Below are 24,404 nucleotides of genomic sequence, written 5' to 3' on the forward strand. Positions count from 1 at the left end.
GTGACTTCAATTGTGATGCCCAAAACCTTGTAGTTATTGAATATTGACTAGATTTTTTTTTCACGATGACAGCATACAGGGTCTCCCATCTCATGTTCCTTAAAGTGGTGTGAATTTAGAGACTGAAATTATTCAAATATATTTCACACTGGTGCCATTGATGAGACAATATACTGTATAGAGCACGCATATGCTACTCACAGGTAAAGTAGGATTATGAACAAAGCCATTATTCTATCAATATCAGTCATTCTTTGGTATTAAACTTTGCTTTGTTTTACATTAAAATGTTTTTGTTTCTAAAACCATGCAACTCAGTAGCTGTGGATGCTTGTGGTGATCTACCGTAAATTCCATATTTGTATTCACTTCAGCGAACTTTGATTCCTTGTCTGCCATTACTTTACCTTGATACTATTTTTAAGGATCTACCTGAAAGTTTTAATAGCGGAGACATTACTCAGCCTGTGACAGAAACTGTGCGTATTGGGCAGACAGCAGAATGTGTGGGAGTGACGAACTCACAGCACACAGTGGCTGTCATCCACCAACAACTTCACTGCCTTAGCTGCTTATGGCCCTATACTGTACATAAGGGTAATGAGCTCACCTCCTCCATCCTGCTGCTGAGATGGTAGCTGTAGCGGAGGTTGTCTGTAAGAGCCATAGCAGTTGTGACATTAAGTGTAAGTTTAGCTGTCACACTAGCTGTGTGCGTAATTGGTTCCATAGTCATACCAGGAATTAGGTTTGCATAACAGTAGGTGTGATGTTAGTTGTAACAAACTTGTATTTATTGTTGGGACCGCTGTGGAATTAGAGCTTGCACTTGTGGCTGGAAAAACTATTTCTGCTGTTGTAAAACAAAGCTGTATATGAGATACTTTGAAACTACAAATTCCAATATTGTCAGGACAAACATAGGGCAGTTGACATTTACCTCTTCTAACAAACACTGTATTGCGTATTGCATGCTATGTTAATATGTTAAGGACAAGATGAGGTCACCAAAAGGCGCTAGCATTTCTAACTTCAACTGTCTCAAGGTCTCTGAAAGAGTGTGGCAGATCCAAATACTTACAGTAGTTCAGTAAATCCTAATGAATGTGATATAGAGACAGTACGTATTAGAGGATATTTATCATACAATAACTTACATAACTGAGGGAACAGCATCCTCCCCATGAGGCCGTGATCAAACCCTGCCTCACTTCTGTGAGAAATGAGCAAGGGATTAAGATGAGTTGGAGGAATGGGTGCAAGAGAGATGTGCAAAGGCAAGCTCAGTAGGCGTGATAAAAATACATAGGAGAGCAGAAGTGGACAAGATTAGGACAGTCCTAATGGACTTTTTAAAAAGATGCTCTGGACAGATGTTTCCTCCAGAGCATCTTTTAAAAAGTCCATTAGGCGACACCCATAACTCTCAGAAATTAAGTGGTTTCTTGCTAAACTCTAACTGTTTATGAAGAACAATGGCTGTTAAATGATGTTAAATGATAAAATTGATGAAGGAAGTAGTCAGATACAACTGCAAGACTTGAATATTTAAAGAGGTCTTAGACTGAGCTTTAATTCTACAATCCACAATCTGGACTTACTTTTATTTTCCATATAACATAGCAGAAATAAAAACACGGGCACAGAAATGTCTCCGAATGTTTTACTGGACGCCCTGAGTCACTTTCTGTAGCTGTCTCACTAGGGATGTTGGTACAATGGAGTATACGATAATGATTAGTTTAATCTTATCCCTGTAGTCTGCTTACATAGTGTGTCTGATACAGCCTAATTTCCCCTGTTTTGGGTAATGACCCACTTTAATTAGGGGTGCTTAAATATATTTTCACTTGATCAAATTTGTTCACTTTATAACTCTTTTTTTAATATTCAGAGTAGACATTTAAAAATGTTCACATTACATTGATACATTATATGTGGATTTAAGCTTTTTTTCTGGTTTTAGAATAATTAACAGATTTGTTTCGCGTGTATTGGAATAACCTGTATGAGGAGAAACCTTGCAGTGTAAGCAGCTTCAGCTAGACCTCTCTTCACAATTCCCAGCCTGTTTTTATACAGCTGTGTGTGATGCAGTGGAGAGTGTAAAGGATTAAGAAAGAGCTAGCTAATTTGAGGATTGGATTCGGTTTTCTCTGTCTAATTCGCCGTGTTCTATCTTCTCTCTCCCCGTGTAGCTCCTCTCTGCTTGGATCGTGGTCTGGCAGAGGATGCAGAGCGGTCCCAGTCGATTCATTCAGAACTAAATGTGTCTGTGACAGACTCTCTACCTTCGCCATTTTAGCACGGCTAAATCCTGATATGGTAAGTCGAACACTTCCATTTCTTTCAACCCTACTAGCGTAGCTTTTGTTTAATTTAAAAACGAAAAATATCGTTTGTGTCATTCTGTATCAACAGATCATTCTAGCTCGCTTGCTCTCAGTCTCTCTCGCCAGCGTGTCAGTGGTATTCAGCAATATCTTAATTTCATGTCAGTTTATGTGATGTGTTGCAAATAGGTGAAGAACACTTTATAGATTCCTTGACTGATAAAATGTCGTCCATTTCATAGTTATTTCATTACTGATCTTGTAACCATAATAAAGGTTGCTCGTCCAGTTTTAAAGCAACAAGCTTGATTATCGTGTTGCTGTTGATTAATCTAGATTTGATTAGCATACATTATCAAAAGCATGGAATAAAGATACGGTACGCAATTGTGCTATGGCAACAAAATGAGGTTTGCATTCGCGGGGTTTTGGTTGATATGCATTTAAATAAAAAAAACATTTTCTGCAACGTCGTTTTATTTTTATTTTTATACAGTACAAACTGCAAAGCAGTTGAAAGCGAACCCTTTTCGACGTGTACATAATTTGTCTCCATAAGTAATAAAAAAAGAGTTTTTATCTTCACACGAAGGTTATCCTAAAAATTAAGTACTTGCAGGTTTTTTCAAATGTATTTTTTATAAAAGGCCATGCTCTCCTAATACTTATATGCATTGGATACACACTGTTTAAATTGGGGATGTGAAGGTTAATACCAGGCATTTTTCTGTATTTCTGTAGAAAAGGGCAGTGTCTTTGTGCAAAATTTTCATTGAGTAAGATTGGTTATTATTAGAGTGGAAACTGCCTCTAAAGCATTTTGTTCACTAGTTGCCCTGGTAACAACATCTGCACTGGAGGCTCTTAAAGCTATAGAAGACGGTATAACAGGGCCTTTTGTGTGGGTTGGCCCAGATAGTGGGAAAAGGAGAAAAAAATAACCTCAAACCCCTCCTGGCCAGCTACTGACGGAGTGAGAATCTTTTCCACTTTCTGGATTTTATGATTGCCTGCTACTTGCACTTGCTGCATCAAACCTGATGGTTATTTTATGTGATTGAGTTTAACTAGTAAAGCTTATGTGTATTAATAAAGCAAATGTCTAATAAATAATCAATATAAAATGCTACACTAAGATAAATATTGCTTTCAGATTGAATGTTGGTTTTCTTCTGTAAATGCTACATTAACATCCCTGTTTGCAATTAATTTCGGCTATAAATCTGTATTCTACAAAATATTTGATACTGTAGTAAGCTTTTCTGAAATATATCCTTGTGGTGCTGAATTAAGGTTCATCATTAGGTTACACTGAACACTGTGCCTTGTTTGCATTAGAGCAGATTCTGCTGTTTTAATTTTGGTCTGTTGCAACCCCACTGTCAATGAAAATGCATTACATTCTGAGTTTCTGTTCTTTTCTACCTGGACAGATGTGCTGTGTTTTTCAGCTCAGTGCAGTGTTTTGTCAGCTGCATGTATATTTTTGGTGATGTGATTGTTTCCTTTTCGCCAGTTTGCCAAATTAGAAGGACAGATGAAATGCCCTTGTGTCTGTAGGCTCCAGGCACAGTGATAATAATTTCTCTTGCAGTTGCCAATATCTGAACATTTTCTGTCCAGCAGCCATGTCTGAAGCTAGTCTTGAACAGCCTGTGAATAGCAAAGAAGCTAACCAATGAGAGACAGACATCTGGTTGCCAAGCAGACATTTTCACTCTCGCTAATGTACCTTCTACACTTCTTGAATGCCACTCACTGCAAAATGATGGGCTGTAGAAAAAGAAAAAAAGGCAATCATTTTAAACAATCATTCCTGATTTCTGTAGATTTAACTCCAAAAAGAAACTGAGACTGGTAACTGACAAACACCACACCTGCCATCCAAAATGTTAATGATAAGCTCCATAGAAATATGTGGTACACAAGGGAGAATGACGGCCATACTATAGGCTGCCATACTAGAGATCATGAATAGGGATATTTCAAGAAACACCTAAATACTTCTTATCTCAAGATTCAGATGGCACTGAGGGCTCTTCTGGAATCACTTTTTTATTGAATTCTGTGCCAGTGATGCAGTTGGAGAGATTTAGATGCAAAGCTGTTGCACTGATTTTGTAGACAGCTGCTGGCTGTGCTGTCTATTGGTTTGGGCCAACTGTGCCCCTGACCGCAAAATGGGTTTTAGCCTGTTCAAACAGTTGTACAATTTCTGGTGGACAGGACAATCAAAATTTTTGTACAATGTAAATTACCTAAATGTATGCACTTCTGTGTTATGACAACATTGTCTCACATTGCTTTACTTTCCAGTCCTTCTACAAAATCAAAAATAGATAAGGTTGTTCAATAATGCTTCAGAGTAGACCTCTTCTCACAATTTTTTTAGTTTAATTAAACCATTTAAAAGTAGCTTTAGCAATATTTTGAACATATTACACAATTAAATGCGAACATATTGACACTTATGTTACTGTTGTTGTTAGTTACTAAGGTAAATTAATATGCAGTCTTTGTCTTCTCTCTGGTGCACTAAATATTAAGTATTATTAACAACTGAATGCCTGCTTAAATCGTGATACTTTGGTTTATGCATAAACCTACAGTTTGTAGATTTGGAATTATGAACATGCATGAAGGATCTGATGCTATTAAACACAAATCCATATTCCAGTTTCAGTGGGATTTGGAGCTAAATTGGCACTTGCAATATTGGCATAGCAATCTTGCTATGCCAGATATGCCAGTTATGAACACTGTAGCCAAACAGTGTTCATACCTCTGTCTGCTGATTTGAACACAGCAGTATTTATTCATCTAAGACCATGAATCTTTTAAACTGTAATGGATTTGTTTTTGCATCTGAATGTAAATGGTCTTTCTATACCATCTTGTCCCAATGTCTGTCTCAAGACATCACTTAACCAAAACGAAATAAGTTTGTGCTTTTATATTGGATATTTCTGATTGATATGTACTGTATACTTGCTTAAATCTGGGTCCTGTTGAACTACACACAGCTCCAGAGTTGGGATGTGAAATATTCAAATGGGTTTTAATTAATGGTATTCTTATTATACTGTTTAGTTTTCCTGCATTACATGATTATCACTTTATGAGTATCTTGCATTTTATAATCGGACAGCACTGTTTCTGGAATGTCAAGATTAAATATTCATAATCCATTGTGTGGTAGCAGTTAACGTTTGTCAATTTCCCCTGTGTTCCATTCCAGTGCACTTTTAATCACAGTCTCCTTGCTTTTTGTGGGACTGCTGTAGTGCAGGTTAATCAAATGAATTTAATTAACTTGGCCCAGTATAAGAATCAAACCTGGAGACAAGGCGTGCTATAAACTGTACCAATTATCTCCTCAGTGAGGCTTGGGTAGGGAGCATTTCATTATCAGGCCTCCTGTACATTCATAGTAAAGCTACAGTAAAGAGTACACACAGCTGTACTGTGAGCTCAAACAGTTCTATCCTTGGTCTGTACTGGAAGGTTCCAGGCCAGTGGGCATGTTAAAGGCAAGATGGTGCCTGTGGTGCAAGCAGAGACTAACATGCTAAGAATAACATCCTAATAAGCCCCAGTTGACTGTACTTCCATACTTTTATCAAAAACCTTAAGCAAGTATAAGAAAGGGAATATATTTTGTTTAGTGTAGGCAGCCAAAGTTTCTTAATTTTAGTTGTATTTTGTTTATTTAATAAATTTTTCTTTAATTTGGGAATTAGTATCCACATTTGTGTCCATCATGACATTTTGAGTCATTCATTTTGCCTGATGGTTTTTGTTTTTTGTTTTAAAGAAAAAAAATAGAGAGACTGGAAAAGAAAGCAGAGTCCTGAGATATTGAAAAGCTTTTCTTGTTCATTCATAACCTCCCAAGAAGCATTATTGTTTTTGACAGTACCTGTCACTACGGTGTTGCTGCTGGAGTGTTAAACATAGTTTGCACGCAAAGAAAAGCTTGCTCAGCAGCATGTTTCACCTTCACTTGGGTGAGCATTATTATTGGCATACTAACCCGAGTTAATGGGTATCTTTAGTATAGGAGGTGCAGGTTGATTAGTGAACACCTGTCTGTCCCAGCAGGGTTGATACAGGTAATGCTGCATAGGCAGCTGCTGTCTCTAGCCTCCTCCTTGCCTCCACTATCCATCCCAGTGTGCTCAATTGAATGTCCCACTGACTCCTGCCCTAGCGAGAAACACTGCACAAATTCATAACATTAGCAGATTGATTACTGCAAACTGTCTGACAGAAGAATACATCACCATCAACAATTGTAAGCACTGCAAGGATACATCCATGGAAATGTATTGTATTAGTCTGGTAAAAAAGTATTTGTTTTTTTCAATAAACAGATTCTCTATATTAATCAGGTTTGTCAGAAAGGAGTGTTTCCATTAGAACTAATGATTGTATTTATTTTAATGTTACACTGTGCCGTTCTTTATTGGTTTGTCTTTATCTGTTATTTCCCCAGCAGTACACCTTTTACTGTCTCACCTTGAATTCACCTTGGCTGACAGTCCTAGCCCAATTATGTCATTAAGTAGGCTGGGTTTGGATTAGCAACTGCAAAAATCTGACCAGGATTTAGAGACTTCATCAAGATGTAAATTGATTTTGGAGGCTTCTCTGTCCTGTTTTCTGATGAGGCTCTTTTTCTTCTTTTTGCAGAACATGGACAAAGTCCTTCTGCCCTCGGTGACTCTGATTGTGGGCTGCGGAGTGTCCTCTCTCACTCTGCTCCTCCTCATCATCATCTATGTGTCTGTGTGGAAGTAAGAACTTCAGTTCTAAAATTCATCAAATGCCAACTTTTTTTTGAATGGCAAGAAATAAGGCTTCTATCCATCACAGGCTGATTTACTTTAGGTTTTGTCTGCTGATGGCTCTTGTGCAGACTGTACGGAACTGTACCAATGAACCTATATGCACTGTTTCACACATGCCTGTGTACCTAACATAATGTGACACATAATTGGTTATTTTCTAACTTATTCAGCTCTGGTTTTTGACACCTCCGAATTGAGACTGCTTTGTCATAAAATCCACCATGTTTCATAACAGTTTAAAAAGACAACAATCTTTCAGTATTACTGCATTCTTACAGTAACTGAGAGAACAGAACAATGAAACGTTTTTGTTTTGTACCATTAAAGGTCTCTCATTTCCCAGCAAATATAAATGTTGTATCTATTCTTTAATCAACCTTTTAGTTTAGTTCTGCCTCACTGTTCTTAATTGACAAAGCAAGATTGATTAATTTCAGCCTTAAAGATGTCCTAGTTTATGGTTCAGTAGATCTCACTTTCATAAAAAAATAACAACAACAACAGTTATGTAACACAAATGTAATAGATCTATTTTAAAGTGTTCCTGAACATCCTTGTAACCTCACAAGAATCCCACCCCAATCTGCAGTAGAGGCATGTTGGGGTTTTGAGTGCGCAGCGATTCATTAAACCTCCTCTGTCTCTGCTACCACAGGGAAGCCTCTGCCATCTTGCAGTCCTAGTGTCTTACGTGACTGAGCAAGCAGATGAAGCCGTATCTGCTGAGAGGAATGCTTTGCATTCTGAAAAGACTGCTTGTCATTTAGAAATCAAACATTAATCTGAAAGATTTAAATTGCCATTTATTTGACAAACAGCCAAGAGCACAGTCTGCTTGCTATCTTGTAAACAGAAACACACAACAGTGTTTGCCCACCTTAATTGAGGGATAATGGAGAATAAACCTGTCCCAGTGTTCAGGTTACTGTGTGCCAGGAGTTTGGCTCTCTTGTAAGTATTTCCAGCTGGCACTACAGTAAGCTCAAGCTCTAGTCCTCTTGGCCAGGTTGAGTTTGTTTTTTCAACACTGTGCTGTGCACGTGCGATGCAGTCGCACATGGTAGCACATAATGTTACCATCCAGTAGCAATTAAATTCATTTGAGGGTTATCAATGTACCTTAGCTTCTGACTGTTGTAGTATCGTGCACTGTTATTGATGCACAAGATCTATACCTTTTTAGAGAGACAGACCCTTTAATATTACAGTCCTCTTTATTTGTTTTTGTTAGAAATGTAGACTGAAACCCATTAAGAGCAACAGAATGCCTCTTTTGCTTATTGACTTCAGCTGATTTGACTTCATTGGGAGTTTAATTGGGCTGACCTGATCCTGTGGCCTCTAGGATGTGTCCAATTGAGATTAGATATGGATAATTAATTAAGATCTCTCTAAAGCCTGGAAGGGATTAAGGAGATATGCATCAGCAGTCTGATCTGATAGTTTCAAACAACACCGAAGGAAATGACTTCCGCATGAGATTATGGGCTTGTTTTCTTAGTTTATACTGCTGAAATAAACAGCAAATAAATCAAAATAAATTTGATTTCAAAACTGAACAGATGCAATTAAAAAAAAAGATGTTAGCAATACAACAAAAGAAAACTATTCTGCAGTAAATACTTATCAAATCTTCTCTAGGTTGACCATAATACAGCAGGTCTTTCAGATCAGGGTGAATATACTGTACAAGAATAGTGTTCCATGTTATTTATTTTAAATTTAGATTCTTAATTATCATTTGTTGTTTAAGAAAAAGAAACAAAAGAATTGTGAGGTTTTGTTAATTACCATTCATCCAGGGCTATCAAAAATGGGCTGATGAGTAACTTGCTCGCATTCAGTTGTCCACAGAACAATGTCTCAGAAAGATTCTTGTGTTACAAAAGACTTGGACATTCAGTCTTCTTTAACCAGTTTGAAATTCAACAGAAATTAGATCGTTGGAATTTACATCAGAAATTAGAAAAAAATGGTAAAAGTCCTTGGGCTTTTATTGTTTTTTTTTTTTTATAGGTGAATGACATTGAACATATTCTTAATGAATATCACAACGTGGATTTAAACATTGAATAGAAGCATAGTTGCTATTCCTATTTACCTTCTGACTATTATTTTGATTTTTATAGGTATCGGTATCTTGGGACTCTTGTTCCCCTTAACCCACTCTCTCTACTGAGGGTGTTCCCTCCTATTGTTCAGATGGCCTTTTGTTACCCTTCCTCACTGTTGTTTTTATCCCTGTACTTGTCTTTCAGGTATATCCGTTCAGAGCGCTCAGTCATCCTAATCAACTTCTGCCTGTCTATCATATCATCCAATGCCCTAATCCTAATTGGACAAACACAGACCAGAAACAAGGTATGAGAAGCCCTCAATGTATATTACTGCAAGACTCATAGGTGTTTGGTTCAAAATGAGACATGGCTGAGGAAATGTTCTTTATTTTCCCTCCTTGTTGTCTCTCTCTCAGTCTTAAATGCAGTGGGCATATTAAGACTCCCTCTCTGTTTCTCTCCCTCTCCAAGGTGGTGTGCACTCTGGTTGCTGCATTCCTGCACTTCTTCTTCCTGTCCTCATTCTGCTGGGTGCTGACAGAGGCATGGCAGTCCTACATGGCGGTCACAGGCCGCCTGAGAAACCGCATCATCCGCAAGCGCTTCCTCTGCTTGGGTTGGGGTGAGTCGATCTGCGCACTCCTCCTTATTTTACACATCTCCTAGGATCTCTGTCCCTGGACTGGTTAAGGTTTGCCTGTGAGTGTGTCAGTACCTCAGAATAAATCAAAGATGGCCTTCACGCATGGTCCTCTGTGTTTAAGTGACTTTGCTTGATTAAAGTCAGTCCTTTATTCCTGTGCTCTCTGATGAGCCAGAGAGGAGTCGTGTTTGGTGAATGCATGACAACTAAGCTACTTCCTATTTACTTATCAAAAAAACTTTCTGAATTAAGACTATTGTTTCTCCAAGCTGTTTTCAGAGCCCTTGTACACCTCTTTTTATTACTATACCACGATTAATTATCTCATAGAACCTTATTTTTCTAATTGTTTACTAGTGTCCTCTATATCATGTCTTCCAGGTCTCCCTGCTCTGGTTGTTGCTGTGTCTGTGGGATTCACCAAAGCTAAGGGATATGGCACTGTCAACTAGTGAGTCTTCATCTTACAATTTCTGCAGCATCACAGAAAATGGCTCTTTGGTTCTGAGTGGCTTTTACATGCAGTGCCATTGCAAGATATATTGAAATTGGTTTAGCACCTGTTTTTATTTCAAAATACAGAAGAAACCAGAAAATACATAATTTATTGGAGGTGTATTCATGAAGGAGCTATATATCCTTTTTGAATGAGACAGAAACTAATAACTGCTTAAAACAGTTTCAGTTTTCCATCAGATATTTGTAGACCTTATTTTTTTACATCTTTATATGTACAGTTGATTCTAGACAGGTACACTGGCAGTAAATGAAAATGCTGATATTATCTTGCTAATTTTCCTGACAAATTAATATTGCATTTATTAATAATTACACTTAAAAGTGTGAGTCTTAAATATATTTACAGAAGTATTAACCAGTAACAAAGGAGTCTTTTGGAGGAAGAAGATCCAATTACATAATCAGACAGGGAATGATTTGCAGCATAAGAGTAGTCACTGACATGTCTCTATTCATTTTAAATGACAGTATTAACTGCCAATCTTATTAGTATTGCAGTAGAATGTATGTTTCAATGTATGTAGTGTTCCTTGACTGTTTTATCTTTTTTACGTATACCCTTCTGTCTTTCTTGATTGTTTACTATCCAGTCTGTTTCCCAGGTTATCTGTATGTCTGTGGGTGTCAGACTGCAGTCTGTAAGCCTTTCTGTCTCTCTTGTAGTTGCTGGCTTTCTCTGGAAGGAGGTCTCCTTTATGCCTTCGTGGGACCAGCTGCTGCTGTCGTTTTGGTATTGCACTACATTTCAGGCTCAGTTCCTTATGCACTATCCACTATCTTTCTTTTATATAGTGATATTTTGCATTCACAGAATGAATGTTAGGTAGAATGAATAATGTTTAGTTTAGCCTGAAGATGCTAGATTGCCATCTTGTGTACCTAAGAAAAATATCACAAAAAACACATAGGTAGGAATTTGTATTTAGAGTCATGTAAAACGTATAGTAATATACTGTATAACAGTCATTTATTTGAGCAACAATATTAGTTTTGTGTTGGTTATATTTAAACAACTTGAGAAATACTTCTAATTCTGCATAAAGTCTGTGCTTTCCTGTGAATTTTATATAAACAATAATTCATCCATAGACACTCTGAATGCAGAAGACTGAAGATTAAATGCAGATGTTGGTGTTTTACCATGTCTGTTTCTGTTTTTAACAGGTGAACATGGTTATTGGGATTCTGGTTTTTAACAAACTTGTATCCAAAGATGGGATTACAGATAAGAAACTGAAGGAGCGGGCAGGGTATGCCTTATAAATACATAACCATCCATTTGTGGATTCATAACCAGCCTGTCTAAAGGGGGGAGAGAGAGAAATGGCTTTTCCACAGGCACTTCTACTGAAGAGCTTAGTGAGACTCCTATAACTAGGGCCTAATGCAGAAAGCTGTTAGGTTACTGCAGAGAGGCTGAGCGAAGGAACTGCAAGGGACAGAGTAAAGGAACTGGATGAAAGGGTGACATTTAAAATTGGCAATGAACTACATGGGAAAAAGGTGGCCATTCATAGTTTCCAAGGGAAGCGGGAAAGGGTATATTTTTAAGGTAGGGTAGACTGGACAGGAGAAGCATTGTGGGCTAGCTCATCTGAATTCAGAAACTGGGAGTATGACAGAGTAGTAGTGAGATACCACCTAAATGAGATTTGATTGAAGCAATATATTAAATATATATTTTATATATGTTCTGTTTTAGATATGTAGATAGCTGTAGGTGAAAAATAAACATAATGAGCTAGTTTAATGATGTTGCTCTTTTCTCTATATTTCCATAGTGTTTTATTTTATTTTAAGATCTAGGTACATGCAGTTGTGTACTTACTCTTTGGTTTTTCCAGAGTAAATAATTTGTGGAAAATATATAATGTTATATATTCATTGAAATAATTCATCGCAAGCTTGTATGATTCTGTAAAGATCAAGAAAGTCTGATAGTTCTACAGTATGTTTATAAGTAGCCAGTTCAAGGCTTTGGACATCAGGGACAACTGGTTATTAATCCAAATGTTTGTGTTCACCTCATTGCATCTTTTTTATGGTTTTGTATATCATATGTGCTTCTGTACATTGCTGCAGCTTTCTTTTTGCAGATGTAGCTATTGATATGTACCTGTGTATATACTGTGTTAAGATAATATCCATTTATTTTTCTTCTTTAATTGAAGGGAATCAGAAAGCCAAGAAGGGAGGCAGAAAAAAGTCACAAATTAGATAATTAACTGGGCTGCCTCAGTGCACGTGATTAATAACACTGCTAAATGGAGAACAAACTGTTAACATCTTGTTATTTGTGATTTAGATCATTTATGAACATATCGCACAACAGTATTTATAAAAAAATGTATCTTTACAGTGTACAGTAATGTTTATGAAGCCCAAAGCTCTGTTTATCTTGAATTCTGGGCATTGATAGTTGTTTTTAAACTGTGCCAATGAGTCAGTGTGCTCCATGCAGCCATACTAGAGAAGGAATTTGTGGTATCACACTATAAATGTGTTCTGAAAGGTGTAGAGACAGTGCATGCAGTTTTTGGCCTGCTTACCCTTGATGTAAAACTGGGCTGACTCCCTCCCTGGTTTCTGTATCCCTTAGCAACCAGACAGGTCTCCACATTGGCATTTTATTGCATCCAGCTGCTCTTTATTGAAACAATGTGATGCCTCTATAATTGCCTCTGATAAATTCTATTTGTTGTTTATTTGTTGTGTTCAAATTCTGCAGCATCCCCTTGCCACAGTAAGGACCCTCACACTCAGGCAATTTGCATTCACAAGTAAACCTATTTGGTCCCCAGCTCCCCCTGTCATTCACATTGACTTTAGGGAAATTAAAAATAGAAGATTTATCTATAAGATAAATAGATGATTCTCTGTGGACTCTTAACCCTTAACCCCTACATGATAATGACGACAACAACAACAACAATAATAATAATAATAATAGAAAATCATAATAAAAATATTGGGGCAGGCTTGCATAATGAGAGAGGACAACAAATCTATTTCTAAAAAAAACATTTCCAATAGGGCACAATTTCTGAAGAGCATGACCTTTAAGGTAAATAGGTCATATTTCACTGAACTTATCTCTTTAGCAACATTTAGTTAGCAGTTAACAACTACTACACAACATTAAGTAGTTATCACAATAAATAGTAATGTTTATTTAAACCATTTTAAAAATAATGCATTTGAATCAAAATAATTTGCTCAAAGCTCCCTTTGTTTCAATACATGCTAAATATTAAGAAATGTATTTGGATTTTTCTGTTATTTGTATTAAAATACAATGGTCATTCCACATTTGAAAAACTTAAAACTTTTTGAGGATTGTCAAGCCCATTCTCCTTGTTTATAACGAGAAACCACTCCTCTGTTTCTTTGCTAGTTAGCATGGACTCTCAAATTTGTGTTTGCTTCTTTGGCCTTTCCTTTTATGAACTGTGCCACATTTTCAAAGCATCCTCAAATCTGTGAAGCTTTGACCTGCTTCTTTAAATCCCCTTGGGTATGTGTATGTGCAGATACAGCGAGATACAGATGGATATGGATTGTGAACAACTGAGTTGGATGTTAGGGGTAGGAGAGATAACACAGGACAGACAGTATGTCATCTGTGATAATCTTCTCTATCTGGGAAAGAGACAGATAGATGAAGATGATGCTGGACCTTGTAGTTTGACTGTGTGTCAGTTACCAACAATTTATCTAGAAAAGCTGGTAGATTCAATAAATGACTTGTTCAACGCCTATTGAAGAAGTAACTGGCATAGTTGGAGAAACAGAGTACGGTAGATATGTTGGGCCATGAGTAGCACTCAAGTGGGAGAACAATGAATTGAGCTAATGTTCAGTTCTGGTGGTCTGCATTTAACATCAGGATGTACTTTCCAGTGATGTGATAACAATTTGCTATGCAGTGTGATAACTGCAGGAAGTTTAATATATCTGCGAGGAGAAGTGATGATAGTTAATAGAACTCTTTTAAAACCTGTCCGGTCTTTCCTGTTCACTGGTCATGGGATCCCATTCAGATTTGTTAATTTTTCTCTCATTTGGCTCCAAGTGGTGTTCTGATTGGTAATGAATTTAATGAAACTAAATGAACTGGGCTGTTTCTCGATGGACACATTATAATATCTGTAGGACACAATCCTACGATGCCACTTGGGACTTGTTCCCAACAGTTACCATAATGTGATTCCTGAAAAAACATTCTCAACAAACAGAATCAGTTTGTGATGTAAACTTCAGTATTTGTGCTTGACAATCTGGACTTAAACATTTGCAATTAGAGCCACCCATTCCTGACATATTGATTTTTCTGCTTGTTGTCAGCCTTTAAAGCTGTAATTATCATTGTTAAGCCTTTTCTGTTGCTCTGTGCAATGACAAGTATGGGCCAATGATAAAATAAGCTCAAATGTTTAAGTGTAAATTCCTTGACACAAATTGCTCTACTTACACTGTCAGGAGAATATAGCCAGTGCATGGCAGAGCAATGAGCACTCCAACTAGCATGAGCTTTTGTCTGCGCATTTTGGGCTGGAGTGAAAAGAAAGGCTTTTTCAAATCAATATTTTTCTTTAATCAATCTATTTTAAGATAGATTTGTGCTGTTACATTTGTTAAGTCTGTACAAACAAAATGTGAAGGTGAGTAATTTTGAGAGTAGTAAATACAGTCTAGATTAGGACTGAAAGGGTTAGCCAAGCAGGTCTCATTCATTAACAAATTATACTGTAGATGGTCATAATTGTTCACTTTTATATTTCTCTCCGGACCTGTTGCTTATCATATATTGAAGTTGTATAAAGTTGAAATTTGCACTGGAATTAGTAGCGTTTTCCTTTAAAATATGTTCAGCCAGCTTTAATACAATTTTCATTTAAATATCATATTATATACTAAGCAAGACTTGAATAATAAAGAATAGATTGATATATGTTTTCTATATATCACTATATTCTCCATTTATTGATGGTTGCCTTCTTGTGTAGTTCCATAATATTTAATTCACAGAATCCATCAGGCACAAATGAGATTGTTTAGTACGATGTTATAAAATGAACTGCTTATGTATTTTAATGGCATTGCCTTCAGGAGGTAATGTATTGGTCATGTTGCCCTTCCAAAGAAATTGGAAGTTATACATATATACAGTATAAACCTATGATATGTTTTATATTAGTTGTTAAAAGCTGTATATTAATGCAGTTCTGATTGCAGTGTCAGGTTGCGGTGTAACAGGCTGTTCATACTGCAGTAGTACAGCCTTAAGGCAAGGCACTGAGATACTAAAGGGACATTATGATAAGAGCCAGCTGTTCTTCCGAGAAGTACAAAAAACAGAACATAAAGGCCTTAAGTATCTAAGCAGCGTGCTTACATTCCTAATTGAAAGCCAGAAATTAGCATCAGATAGTCAAAATAGGCATTGAAATGGATCCTGCTGGACCATAGTAAGACAGACACAGAGACAGTAGTCTTGAAATGGAGGAAGATTAAGGCATACACCTGTCCTCAGTAAATAAAAAATGATAGAGAGTACTAAGGCTTTTCATTGTGTCCTAGTCTGTTCTGAGAGAGAAGGAGACAGTCAAGGGCTAGTCCGTGATCAGTGCAATCCTATCTGTAGCTGCCTTTCAAATCCTCTATAATACATTAGCAAGGTGAAACACAGATGCCTAGCAGCACTGCAGTACCTTTTTTTGCAGGTCAGAAGAAAAATGCCAGCTTGATAGAACTGCATTATACTGTATGACTTCTCCAGGCAACACTTATTAATGCCTAAATATTGTAATGTTATTTCCTAGATTTTAATATGGACAATAGTTGTACATTTTTTTTCTGTGTGTGCTTGTTTGTTGAATTTGTTTTTATATCAATGTTAGTATTTTTTTAGGTGCCAGGTTTTAACTGTGTACAGTTGACTGTAATTTACAAGTCAAAGTAACAATATATGGCAATGTATGGAGAAAGGAAAGTTTATATAGATATACTGTATACCCTATTTAAGACAAATTATGCGCTTTGTGTCACTACTCTTAGTTTCGTACTTCGACCCACAGCCCATGACTTTTGGATTGCGGATTCTTGCAATGTTTTAGTTGTCCTGTGGTTGTATTTTCTTCTATGCTCACAGGGTTTTGTGAACTCTTTGAGCCTGCACATCTTTATATGCCATCCCTAGCACTGTGGTACAGGCATTGTGTCATGTTTTCTCTAGAACCAACCCTGAGCTCCTCTGTTGTTCTGTGTATGGTAGGCACTCTCTCTTATCCCCTTTGGGATTATGGATCACCACTGGGCTGCTCCCAACGAACCTTAAATTATGGTAGAGTTTTTTCTATACCCCTACTCGTCCAAGCATGCATATCTTTTCCCATATATTGATTGTCTCCTCAGCACAGGTTATGCCTCAGACTATATACTTTATGCTGCCTCCATCACAGTAGGTTTTACTTTCCAAATCCACTTTATTGCTGCTTCCCTCTCAGTAGGATTTAAGATTACAGGATGTTCTGGATAGCTGCCTCTATGCCAGTAGCTCTTACGTGCTATGTGTTCCTTAATTTCTCATCTCTTGGGGGTGCTCTTGCAAATCTCATTTTTTCTTCCCTTCTGGGATTGACTCTTCTCCTGAGTTCCCTTCTTCAGCAGATATCTTCTGTAGATCTCCAGGCAGACCCAATAACTACAATTGAAATCCTCTCTGGGATTATTGCCTTTGTCCCGGTACACCCTCTTTTGTGGAAGAGACCTCTTTTTCTCTTCCTTTCCCCCATTTGTTTTAGGGGTTTGGAGAAAGGAAAAGACTCCACCTTTCACTCCTATCTGGGGCTGTGGAGTACTGGTATCTGACTGGCAGAGTTCTTTATTTCTGTCAGGCTTCTGCACAATCCTAGAGCTGACTGCCTTCTTTCTTTCACCTGTGCTCCTTCGAAGGGTACTTCAGGAACTCTTCCATCGGAGTTGGCTCCTTTCAGGCAGTACTTCCATCCATCAGAGCTAGTCCTGAGAGTGGCCATTCTTTCATCTTTTGCAAAACCCCTCCATCAGCAGTGGTTTAGGGCACGGCCGCTTCATTTTGGCATTACCTTCCTCGGTCAGCACTGATTCTGGGAATGATCATCCTGTTCTCTAGTGGAACATTTGATGTATTTCTCCTGCTGATCCCTAGAGCAGACAGCTGCACTCTTCTCAGAACTGTTCCTTTGTATACCTTCCTAGTGGCCACATACCTGCAGCTAATTTCATGTGAGTATTCTTCACTTAAGGTTTTTATTCTTACGTAAAATGGCACAGTGCTACCTGTATCTGAGCCTCTTGCAATTTAGGGAGGTGTTTTTCCACCATGCCCAACGTTCTGCAATATGTACAACTCAGGATTTCCAAAAGATTATGTTTTAGATATAGTAAAATTAAACGAATGCCAAATCGCTCAATTTTCTTTCTGTGACTGATGCTGACACGCACTTATTCCTGTGACTTCTCATCATGCAATAGTTATTTTGCTGCGCTCAGTGTCCAGGCTTGCATTAGAAATAACATGACCTTGCAATTTCTGTTTTAAAAGCCCTAAGTAGCACAGTAAGTACTTGGCTAAAATGTCTTAGCTTTAAATACAATGGTTCTGAGACAAATTAAATGTCAGTTAAGTAACAAGATTGTAAACAGGGGTATCAGGAGGCTATAAATTATCCAGGACACAATGCCAAGCTTCTGCATTTTAAAATGCGTATATAACTGTGGTCTTTTGTAAAAGAAATCACTGAATGACCAGCGGTCCCTGCTCCTGGACTTCTCAGCATATTTAGGAATGTAAAGGATTTGGGGTGACATGAACTGGAAAGCTACAGTTTGGATGCCAGCCCACTTTGCTGACAGATTTTCTTTACCATATTTCTTGCAGAACACAAATAGTATTGAGGAACTTTTGTTATGTCGAGATCTAGAATCAACATACAGTATTGTACATGGCAGAACATGTCCCAAAGTCATTAATGACATCACCCTCTCTGCTCTTAGTATGGAAATTGCATTCTATTTCCAATTGAGACTTCATAAGGGGCCAAGCTCGGACCAATTCTAATTTGGGTTGATAATGATGGGTCCAAACACAAGGAAGCCATCTTTAAAAAATCAAAGCATTTTTATTACTTTTGTAGCTATTCTAGTTTTATTAGAGTAATTAATCAGCTTTTTTAATGAAGTAACTGTTTTGTGTACACAGGTTAAAATGAATACCAACGTTTTTATTTTAATAAATTAAATAAATTAATGTCATATGCAACAGCCTTTGGATTGCTGAAACTGCTAATTCTTAAAAAGTTTAACAGCATACTGTATGTTCCGTACAGTACATGAAGGGATAGATATTGGATAAGGGTCAAAGCTGACTAAATATAACACCATGTTGAAAATATAACTTCAGGAACACAGTACTGTATGTCTTTTCAAAAAGGAAGCAGTTTTTATTTGTAATTTGTTTTGTGAAACAAAACATAAATATAATAGCAACATTTTTTTTGGAGATTATTGTATTTTAACTAAATGTATTTTGTTTATGAGTGAAATAATTTTAGGACAAAGGAACTTTATTTACTGCACTTAAATATAATTTTATGTGCTTAATTTCTTAATGAATGTTCTTAAAGAGTGTTTAGAAATGTAATTATACAAATTAATTTCAGTGCTTCCAGAAGGTACTCAGAAAGTAACAGAGCATCACTCTGCATTAAGTTAAGATAGTCTTGAAAAATTAAAGATGTTAACTAACTAGTGAAAGATCAATAAGGCTTCATGGTAAAAATACTCAGACCTCTTTATCAAAACTAAATACACACATAGTTATAATATAAAACCAACACAGAATGAGTTGTAACTTAAAAAGAAATTCTGAAAGGTTGAACTTTTATCTATTATCTATTTCAAATGAATATATTAATTTATAATTTTAGTAATGCTTAGGTTTTTTTTAGATTTCTTTAGATTTTTTCATAGCTTAGATTCTGGAATAACCACAATCATCTTTTCAGAATTCACTAAGGATCATATCTTCCTTTGGATACCAGTCAGAGCTCCCTCTCTCTACAGAGCAGTGGTTTGCCTTACAGTTGTCAATATTGTAGTCCAGATGAACACACCACTATTCTCTATGCAATGCCTGCCCCCCCCCCCTCCAGATACACCATCCCCTTTCTGACTCCTCCCCCTGCCCTGAGTGAAGGCCCTTCATAGGAAAGGGGATACTGCAGCAGCTGTGTTTGGTGGCTGGCTCTGTGTGTTTCAGTGTGTTGATTTGAATTGCAGTCAGATGACAGTGCCTCTGTACAGTATGACGCTCAAATGTGCCAAGTGCGGAGTAATCTCGTCGGCTGACGTTTCCACCACAGCCACCAGTAACGCCATGTTAGTCCCGCTAATTATTTCAAACTATTATTCTGATGCTTTATTTTTTACAAATTTCCTTTTTTTTCTGTCTTTTTTCTTCACTTTTTTGTAAAGATTTTTATTACTTTCCTTTCATTTTTTTCACATACCCGTTGTGCTTTTCTAGCAGGCTAGTTGTTGCAGTAGAAGTATGAAGAAGCACAGCACATGCTGTTCATACTGTCTCAATGTGGTGCACTGCAACTGAGCGATTGCGAAAGGCATGCAGTAAGCAGCAGACTACCAAAATGCCAATTGCAGCAGTAATGCAAATTTATTCACAAATGCAGTACTTTATGCTTGAAAGCATTCAGGGTTCCATGGCAGTACAACTGTCATATAGTGCCTTTTGATACACTTTTTTTACAGTTTGTTTTTGTCAAGCATGTTTATACAGGAAAGCCAGAAGAGTTTGCATGTTTTTTTATACGCCTTAGTGAGTTCTGGGGTGGTTTGAGCTTTTAGTTAAGCAAGACAGCAACAAATGGTAGTATTATGTTTTGGTGCTCTGGGAGGAGAAGTCCCCAAGGCTAGAGGCATCAGCTTGACAAAAAGTAAAGAAAAGCAGTGTTAATGCTTTTGATGTTTATTGAAACCCCAGGTGGGTTTTACTTTCCCACCTTCCAGTGCTATGCTAGTGTCAGTACAGTTCCATATTATGACTAGCTGGAGTGAAGATAATTGCTTTAACCTTGTAGTAAATTTCTACAATACCCCCATTATCTGGAAAATACAGTATATTGCTTAGCATCATTTGATATTGGCACTAACAGTAAAAAAAATATGATTATGCATATCAGTAATTGAAAGACACTGATCAGCTCAAGTCTGTTGGTAGACGTACTGTAGTAGTATTATTGTTTGAGATCTCAGGATAATCACAGTTAACTGTTATTTTCAGTTGCATAAAATATATACTGTATACATACTGTAGGTATTGAAAACACTGTTTTCAAGACCCCTGTATTCTTTCTAAGCTAGATGTTTACATAGTTATACACATAGGTGTGTTGCAGTTTTTTTTCTTTAAAGCAAAAAAAAAGAAATTGCGTCATTAGTGAGTTACTTTTAGAGTCAGAGATGGCAGCTGTATTTTCCCTCAACAGCGAAATAGCTTATTCAGAAAAAAATCAATTTACATTCCTTTAATTGTGTTTAGTACCTATTGATGTCTTCTTATCATTAGTCATTTGTCTAGTCATGAGTTCCTTTGTCTTTGAAGTACAATAGCTGTAAAGGGAACAGATTAGAGCTGTACCCTTGCTGGTATGAGGTGATAAAAAAGAAAAGATGCCCTTTTTCAGATCTTTCATTTTAAAAATAAGTACAATTGGACTATAAATCATTGTATTACTAATACAGCTAGAATAGGTTTTCTTTGGTCTTATTTATTCATTGAGTCATAAGACCACAAAATTATACAGTAGACACGTGACTTGCTGTCTTCTAACCAGGCTCAACAACTTTAATTACTTTTGTTAATTTATTAATTGGGCAGTCAATCTCTCAAAAAAAGCTTTAAAGAGACCAAAGCCACCAGCTTTTGTTTTGCCTGCTTTGCACATATTTTTCTTTACCTTATCAGACTATATGTGCATGGCCAGATTTGCCAGAAACTAATTTAATCTTGAAAATTGACCTCTAAAATTCTGTTCATCTCAGACGCGATGTACTCAGACAAGTGACCTGCTCTTCCAAAGCCAGTGAAGGTACTTGAGATGAGCACATTCTTGTTTCCCCTTTGTGGTACCGAAAAGGACATTTCTGTTGATGGACTATATGAGCCATGATAACCCCTAACACACTGCCTGCAGTTCTGCAGCTTTTTTGTAAGTGGGTTTTGTTCAATGAGGGACACAGCTTGAAATGTTTGGTAGTAATCTGATTTTCTTTGGTCCCTGTTTTTGTCTCTGCTTGATGCTCTCCAGTAGTGGAGAACACAAGCAGAATATGTTGGCATCTTTGATAGATTGAATTCTTAATTGAGGACCTCAAACTCTACCGTATACAGAATTCTCTGGATGCTGGTGCTACCTTCCCTATGTTTAGGTGAACAGGCAATTGGTCTTGCACTGAGCATATTGAAAAGACCCTGTTTCAAGTTCCACTTTTTATTGGCAATAATTAAAAAGACTAGAACCGGCAATAGCCAGACACTATTTTTATCATCAAATATATTCTATTGATTTAGTGGCTGAAATTACACTCTACACACTTGAATAAAGGAGCTTTTAGAGGAAATATTTTACGGTCATTCAGTTGTCACAGATGCAGTTTAGTACTCTGGACCAGATGCATTGAAGATGCCAGATTTGAAATTATATGATAGGCGTCTTTAAGGAATTAAGAGCATCAGACATAGGAAGGTTCTAGTTCTGAAACATCTCTAATGCTGTAAAGTTAATGCCATGCTTTAAAATTTTGATTTGGTGTGGATAAGGATAGATATCCGTGCTCTTCAAACAATGAAGCCAACCTCTCTGTCTGGTCTCCCATTGCTCATATTGTGCAGTGATGAGAGAAGGCTTTACAGCCAAGAGAATATCTAGTAAATTACTTTTATTGTTTTAATTTTCCAAATTTTATTGTCTAACATTTTGTACAAAATGTATATCAAGGTAATTACACTGTAGTTTCCAGTGACAGAACTATTAACTTTCTGCTTGTGATATCACAATAACACTGCAAGCACTGAAACACAAAGGAAGCTTTAATTCACTTTCAATATTCAGATTGGAAGTTTTACATCTCCAGTCTAATATGTAGTATTTGTTTTTGATAACCGAGTATTCATTCTGAAAGTTGTGTATTTATTATTGTCTATTTTTTATAGTCCTCTTTGACAATAGAGATAAAGAGGTGATATAAATGGCATACAATGTCCCAGTCCTGATATCTGAACATAGATAGCAAAATCACAAAAAATGTGAAATAAATGTGCGTTATAAAAGTACTTCTTTAGCATGAAATTTAACACTGCCAACATGAAAACCTTTCCAACTTAGTACAGAGTGTGGCTTTCTTGAGGGTTAACATAATCAGCCTTTGGATAGACTGTGGATTCTACAGAGGTTCCACACCAGGTTCCTATTTCTCTCTAGTTAGCTAGTGAAAGTTGTCTTTTGTTAATGACATTGGAGTCCAATCTTGGTCCCACAGACGTCCTATCATTCTCTTTACCGTCACTTCAGATGTTCCCAGACCATCAATGTGCCTTTTGAGCAGCTTCTGAGCATGTAGTTTATTTGCATGCAGATGGTAGGCTACAGTCATTTTGCGGTTTTGCTGGTCATATCTTTTTGGAAATGTCTGCCCTGTAGTCCTGCAGTATGACAACGATCCACAGTTTGAGGATGTAGTGTGTCCCTCAGAGAGCAGGCTTTTTGGTATCTCTAGACTTGTCTGCTGATTGTTGAAGCAGAACATCTTCTCCAGGTGAGATCTCACAAACATGCCACCTTTTATCATGCTGATCACAACCAAGTGATTTTTATATCTCAGTGCTGTTCTCGCATTAATTTAGATTACTGTATGTCTTTTTCAATGGCTGTTTGTACAGATTCTTAATTGAATCGTTTTAGTAATTTTAACTCAACTAAGATATTGTACCAAATCCTGAAAGCCTGGCAGTTTTATAAATCACATACAGTAACTTGAACTCAGTGTTTTGTTATCCAATATAAAATACTACTCACAAAAATACACAAACTTATGTAATATTTAAAATTGAAATGCGGTATAACAGTTGTGCCCAAGAAGTACTGATAAGAGACTGTTAGAATTGCTATTGTGTCAATGTACAGAACTGTATACTGCATATAACTTCTGATAAATTACTATAATTTAAGAACTCATTATAGTAATATTAACTTTTCAGTAATATTTTCAGCAATAGTTCTTTCAGTAATATTAACTTTTTTTGTGAATCAAGGAAAGGGTGTATTATTGTAGAAAAACCTTTTTATACATTTTCCATATATAGTCTTTTGTATGAAGTGAAGATTCAAACATTCTTTCAGGCACAGGAATTATAGTTGAAATGAATCATCAAAACTGTTCGCTAGATAGAAATTCACTTGTATTTTTCATTTTGGCTATGATGGACAAATTAATACATTTTGGCACTTGTGTTGTTGATTTAGAACTGTCCCAAATCAGTTTTACTCTTGTTAGGTCAGCTCCCAGGAGACACTAGTCCACATTACAAAACCGTCATCCAGTCTGGCACAATGTGACTAGGTTAAGAGGGGATCCTGTTTGCAGAATGCTTAAAATGTTATAATGAGGACAATCAGTGCTTAGCTCTGTGAGGGAGTTTGGATTATTAGGTTAATATTGATCTTGTATCTGATTGAAGACAAACTTGGAGACCATAGCAACAATTCAAAAACAAGGAAAATTTAGCTGATTGTATGTCTGTCTTTGTGGATAGCTCAGTTCAACCTTCAGACATCCTCTTCAGCTTATCGCTATCAGATGGCAGTGTGATTTGAGAAGAGGCTATTAAATGCTTGTTAAAATAATTCCTCATAGTTCACCATCATAAAAAATCTGTCCTTTC

At 36.8% G+C, this 24,404-nt stretch overlaps 1 protein-coding gene across 4 annotated transcripts in view; it reads left to right on the forward strand.

The window, feature by feature from the left end:
* The window catches only part of adgrb1a (adhesion G protein-coupled receptor B1a), a 112,042-nt gene that overhangs the window by 72,353 nt on the left and 15,285 nt on the right, over positions 1-24,404 (forward strand). For 2 of the 4 annotated variants that reach the window (XM_015357160.2, XM_006635692.3), the window contains exons 18-25: positions 2,199-2,325; positions 7,026-7,129; positions 9,442-9,544; positions 9,712-9,862; positions 10,265-10,334; positions 11,066-11,132; positions 11,567-11,652; positions 19,724-19,822. In XM_015357160.2, coding sequence (XP_015212646.2) covers positions 2,199-2,325; positions 7,026-7,129; positions 9,442-9,544; positions 9,712-9,862; positions 10,265-10,334; positions 11,066-11,132; positions 11,567-11,652; positions 19,724-19,822 — 807 coding nt within the window. The remainder of the gene's footprint in view (positions 1-2,198; positions 2,326-7,025; positions 7,130-9,441; positions 9,545-9,711; positions 9,863-10,264; positions 10,335-11,065; positions 11,133-11,566; positions 11,653-19,723; positions 19,823-24,404) is intronic. The other 2 variants (XM_015357161.2, XM_015357162.2) reach the window with 1 other exon arrangement.

The sequence above is a fragment of the Lepisosteus oculatus genome, chromosome 10 (assembly GCF_040954835.1).
Source record: "Lepisosteus oculatus isolate fLepOcu1 chromosome 10, fLepOcu1.hap2, whole genome shotgun sequence".
Lineage (NCBI taxonomy): Eukaryota > Metazoa > Chordata > Actinopteri > Semionotiformes > Lepisosteidae > Lepisosteus > Lepisosteus oculatus.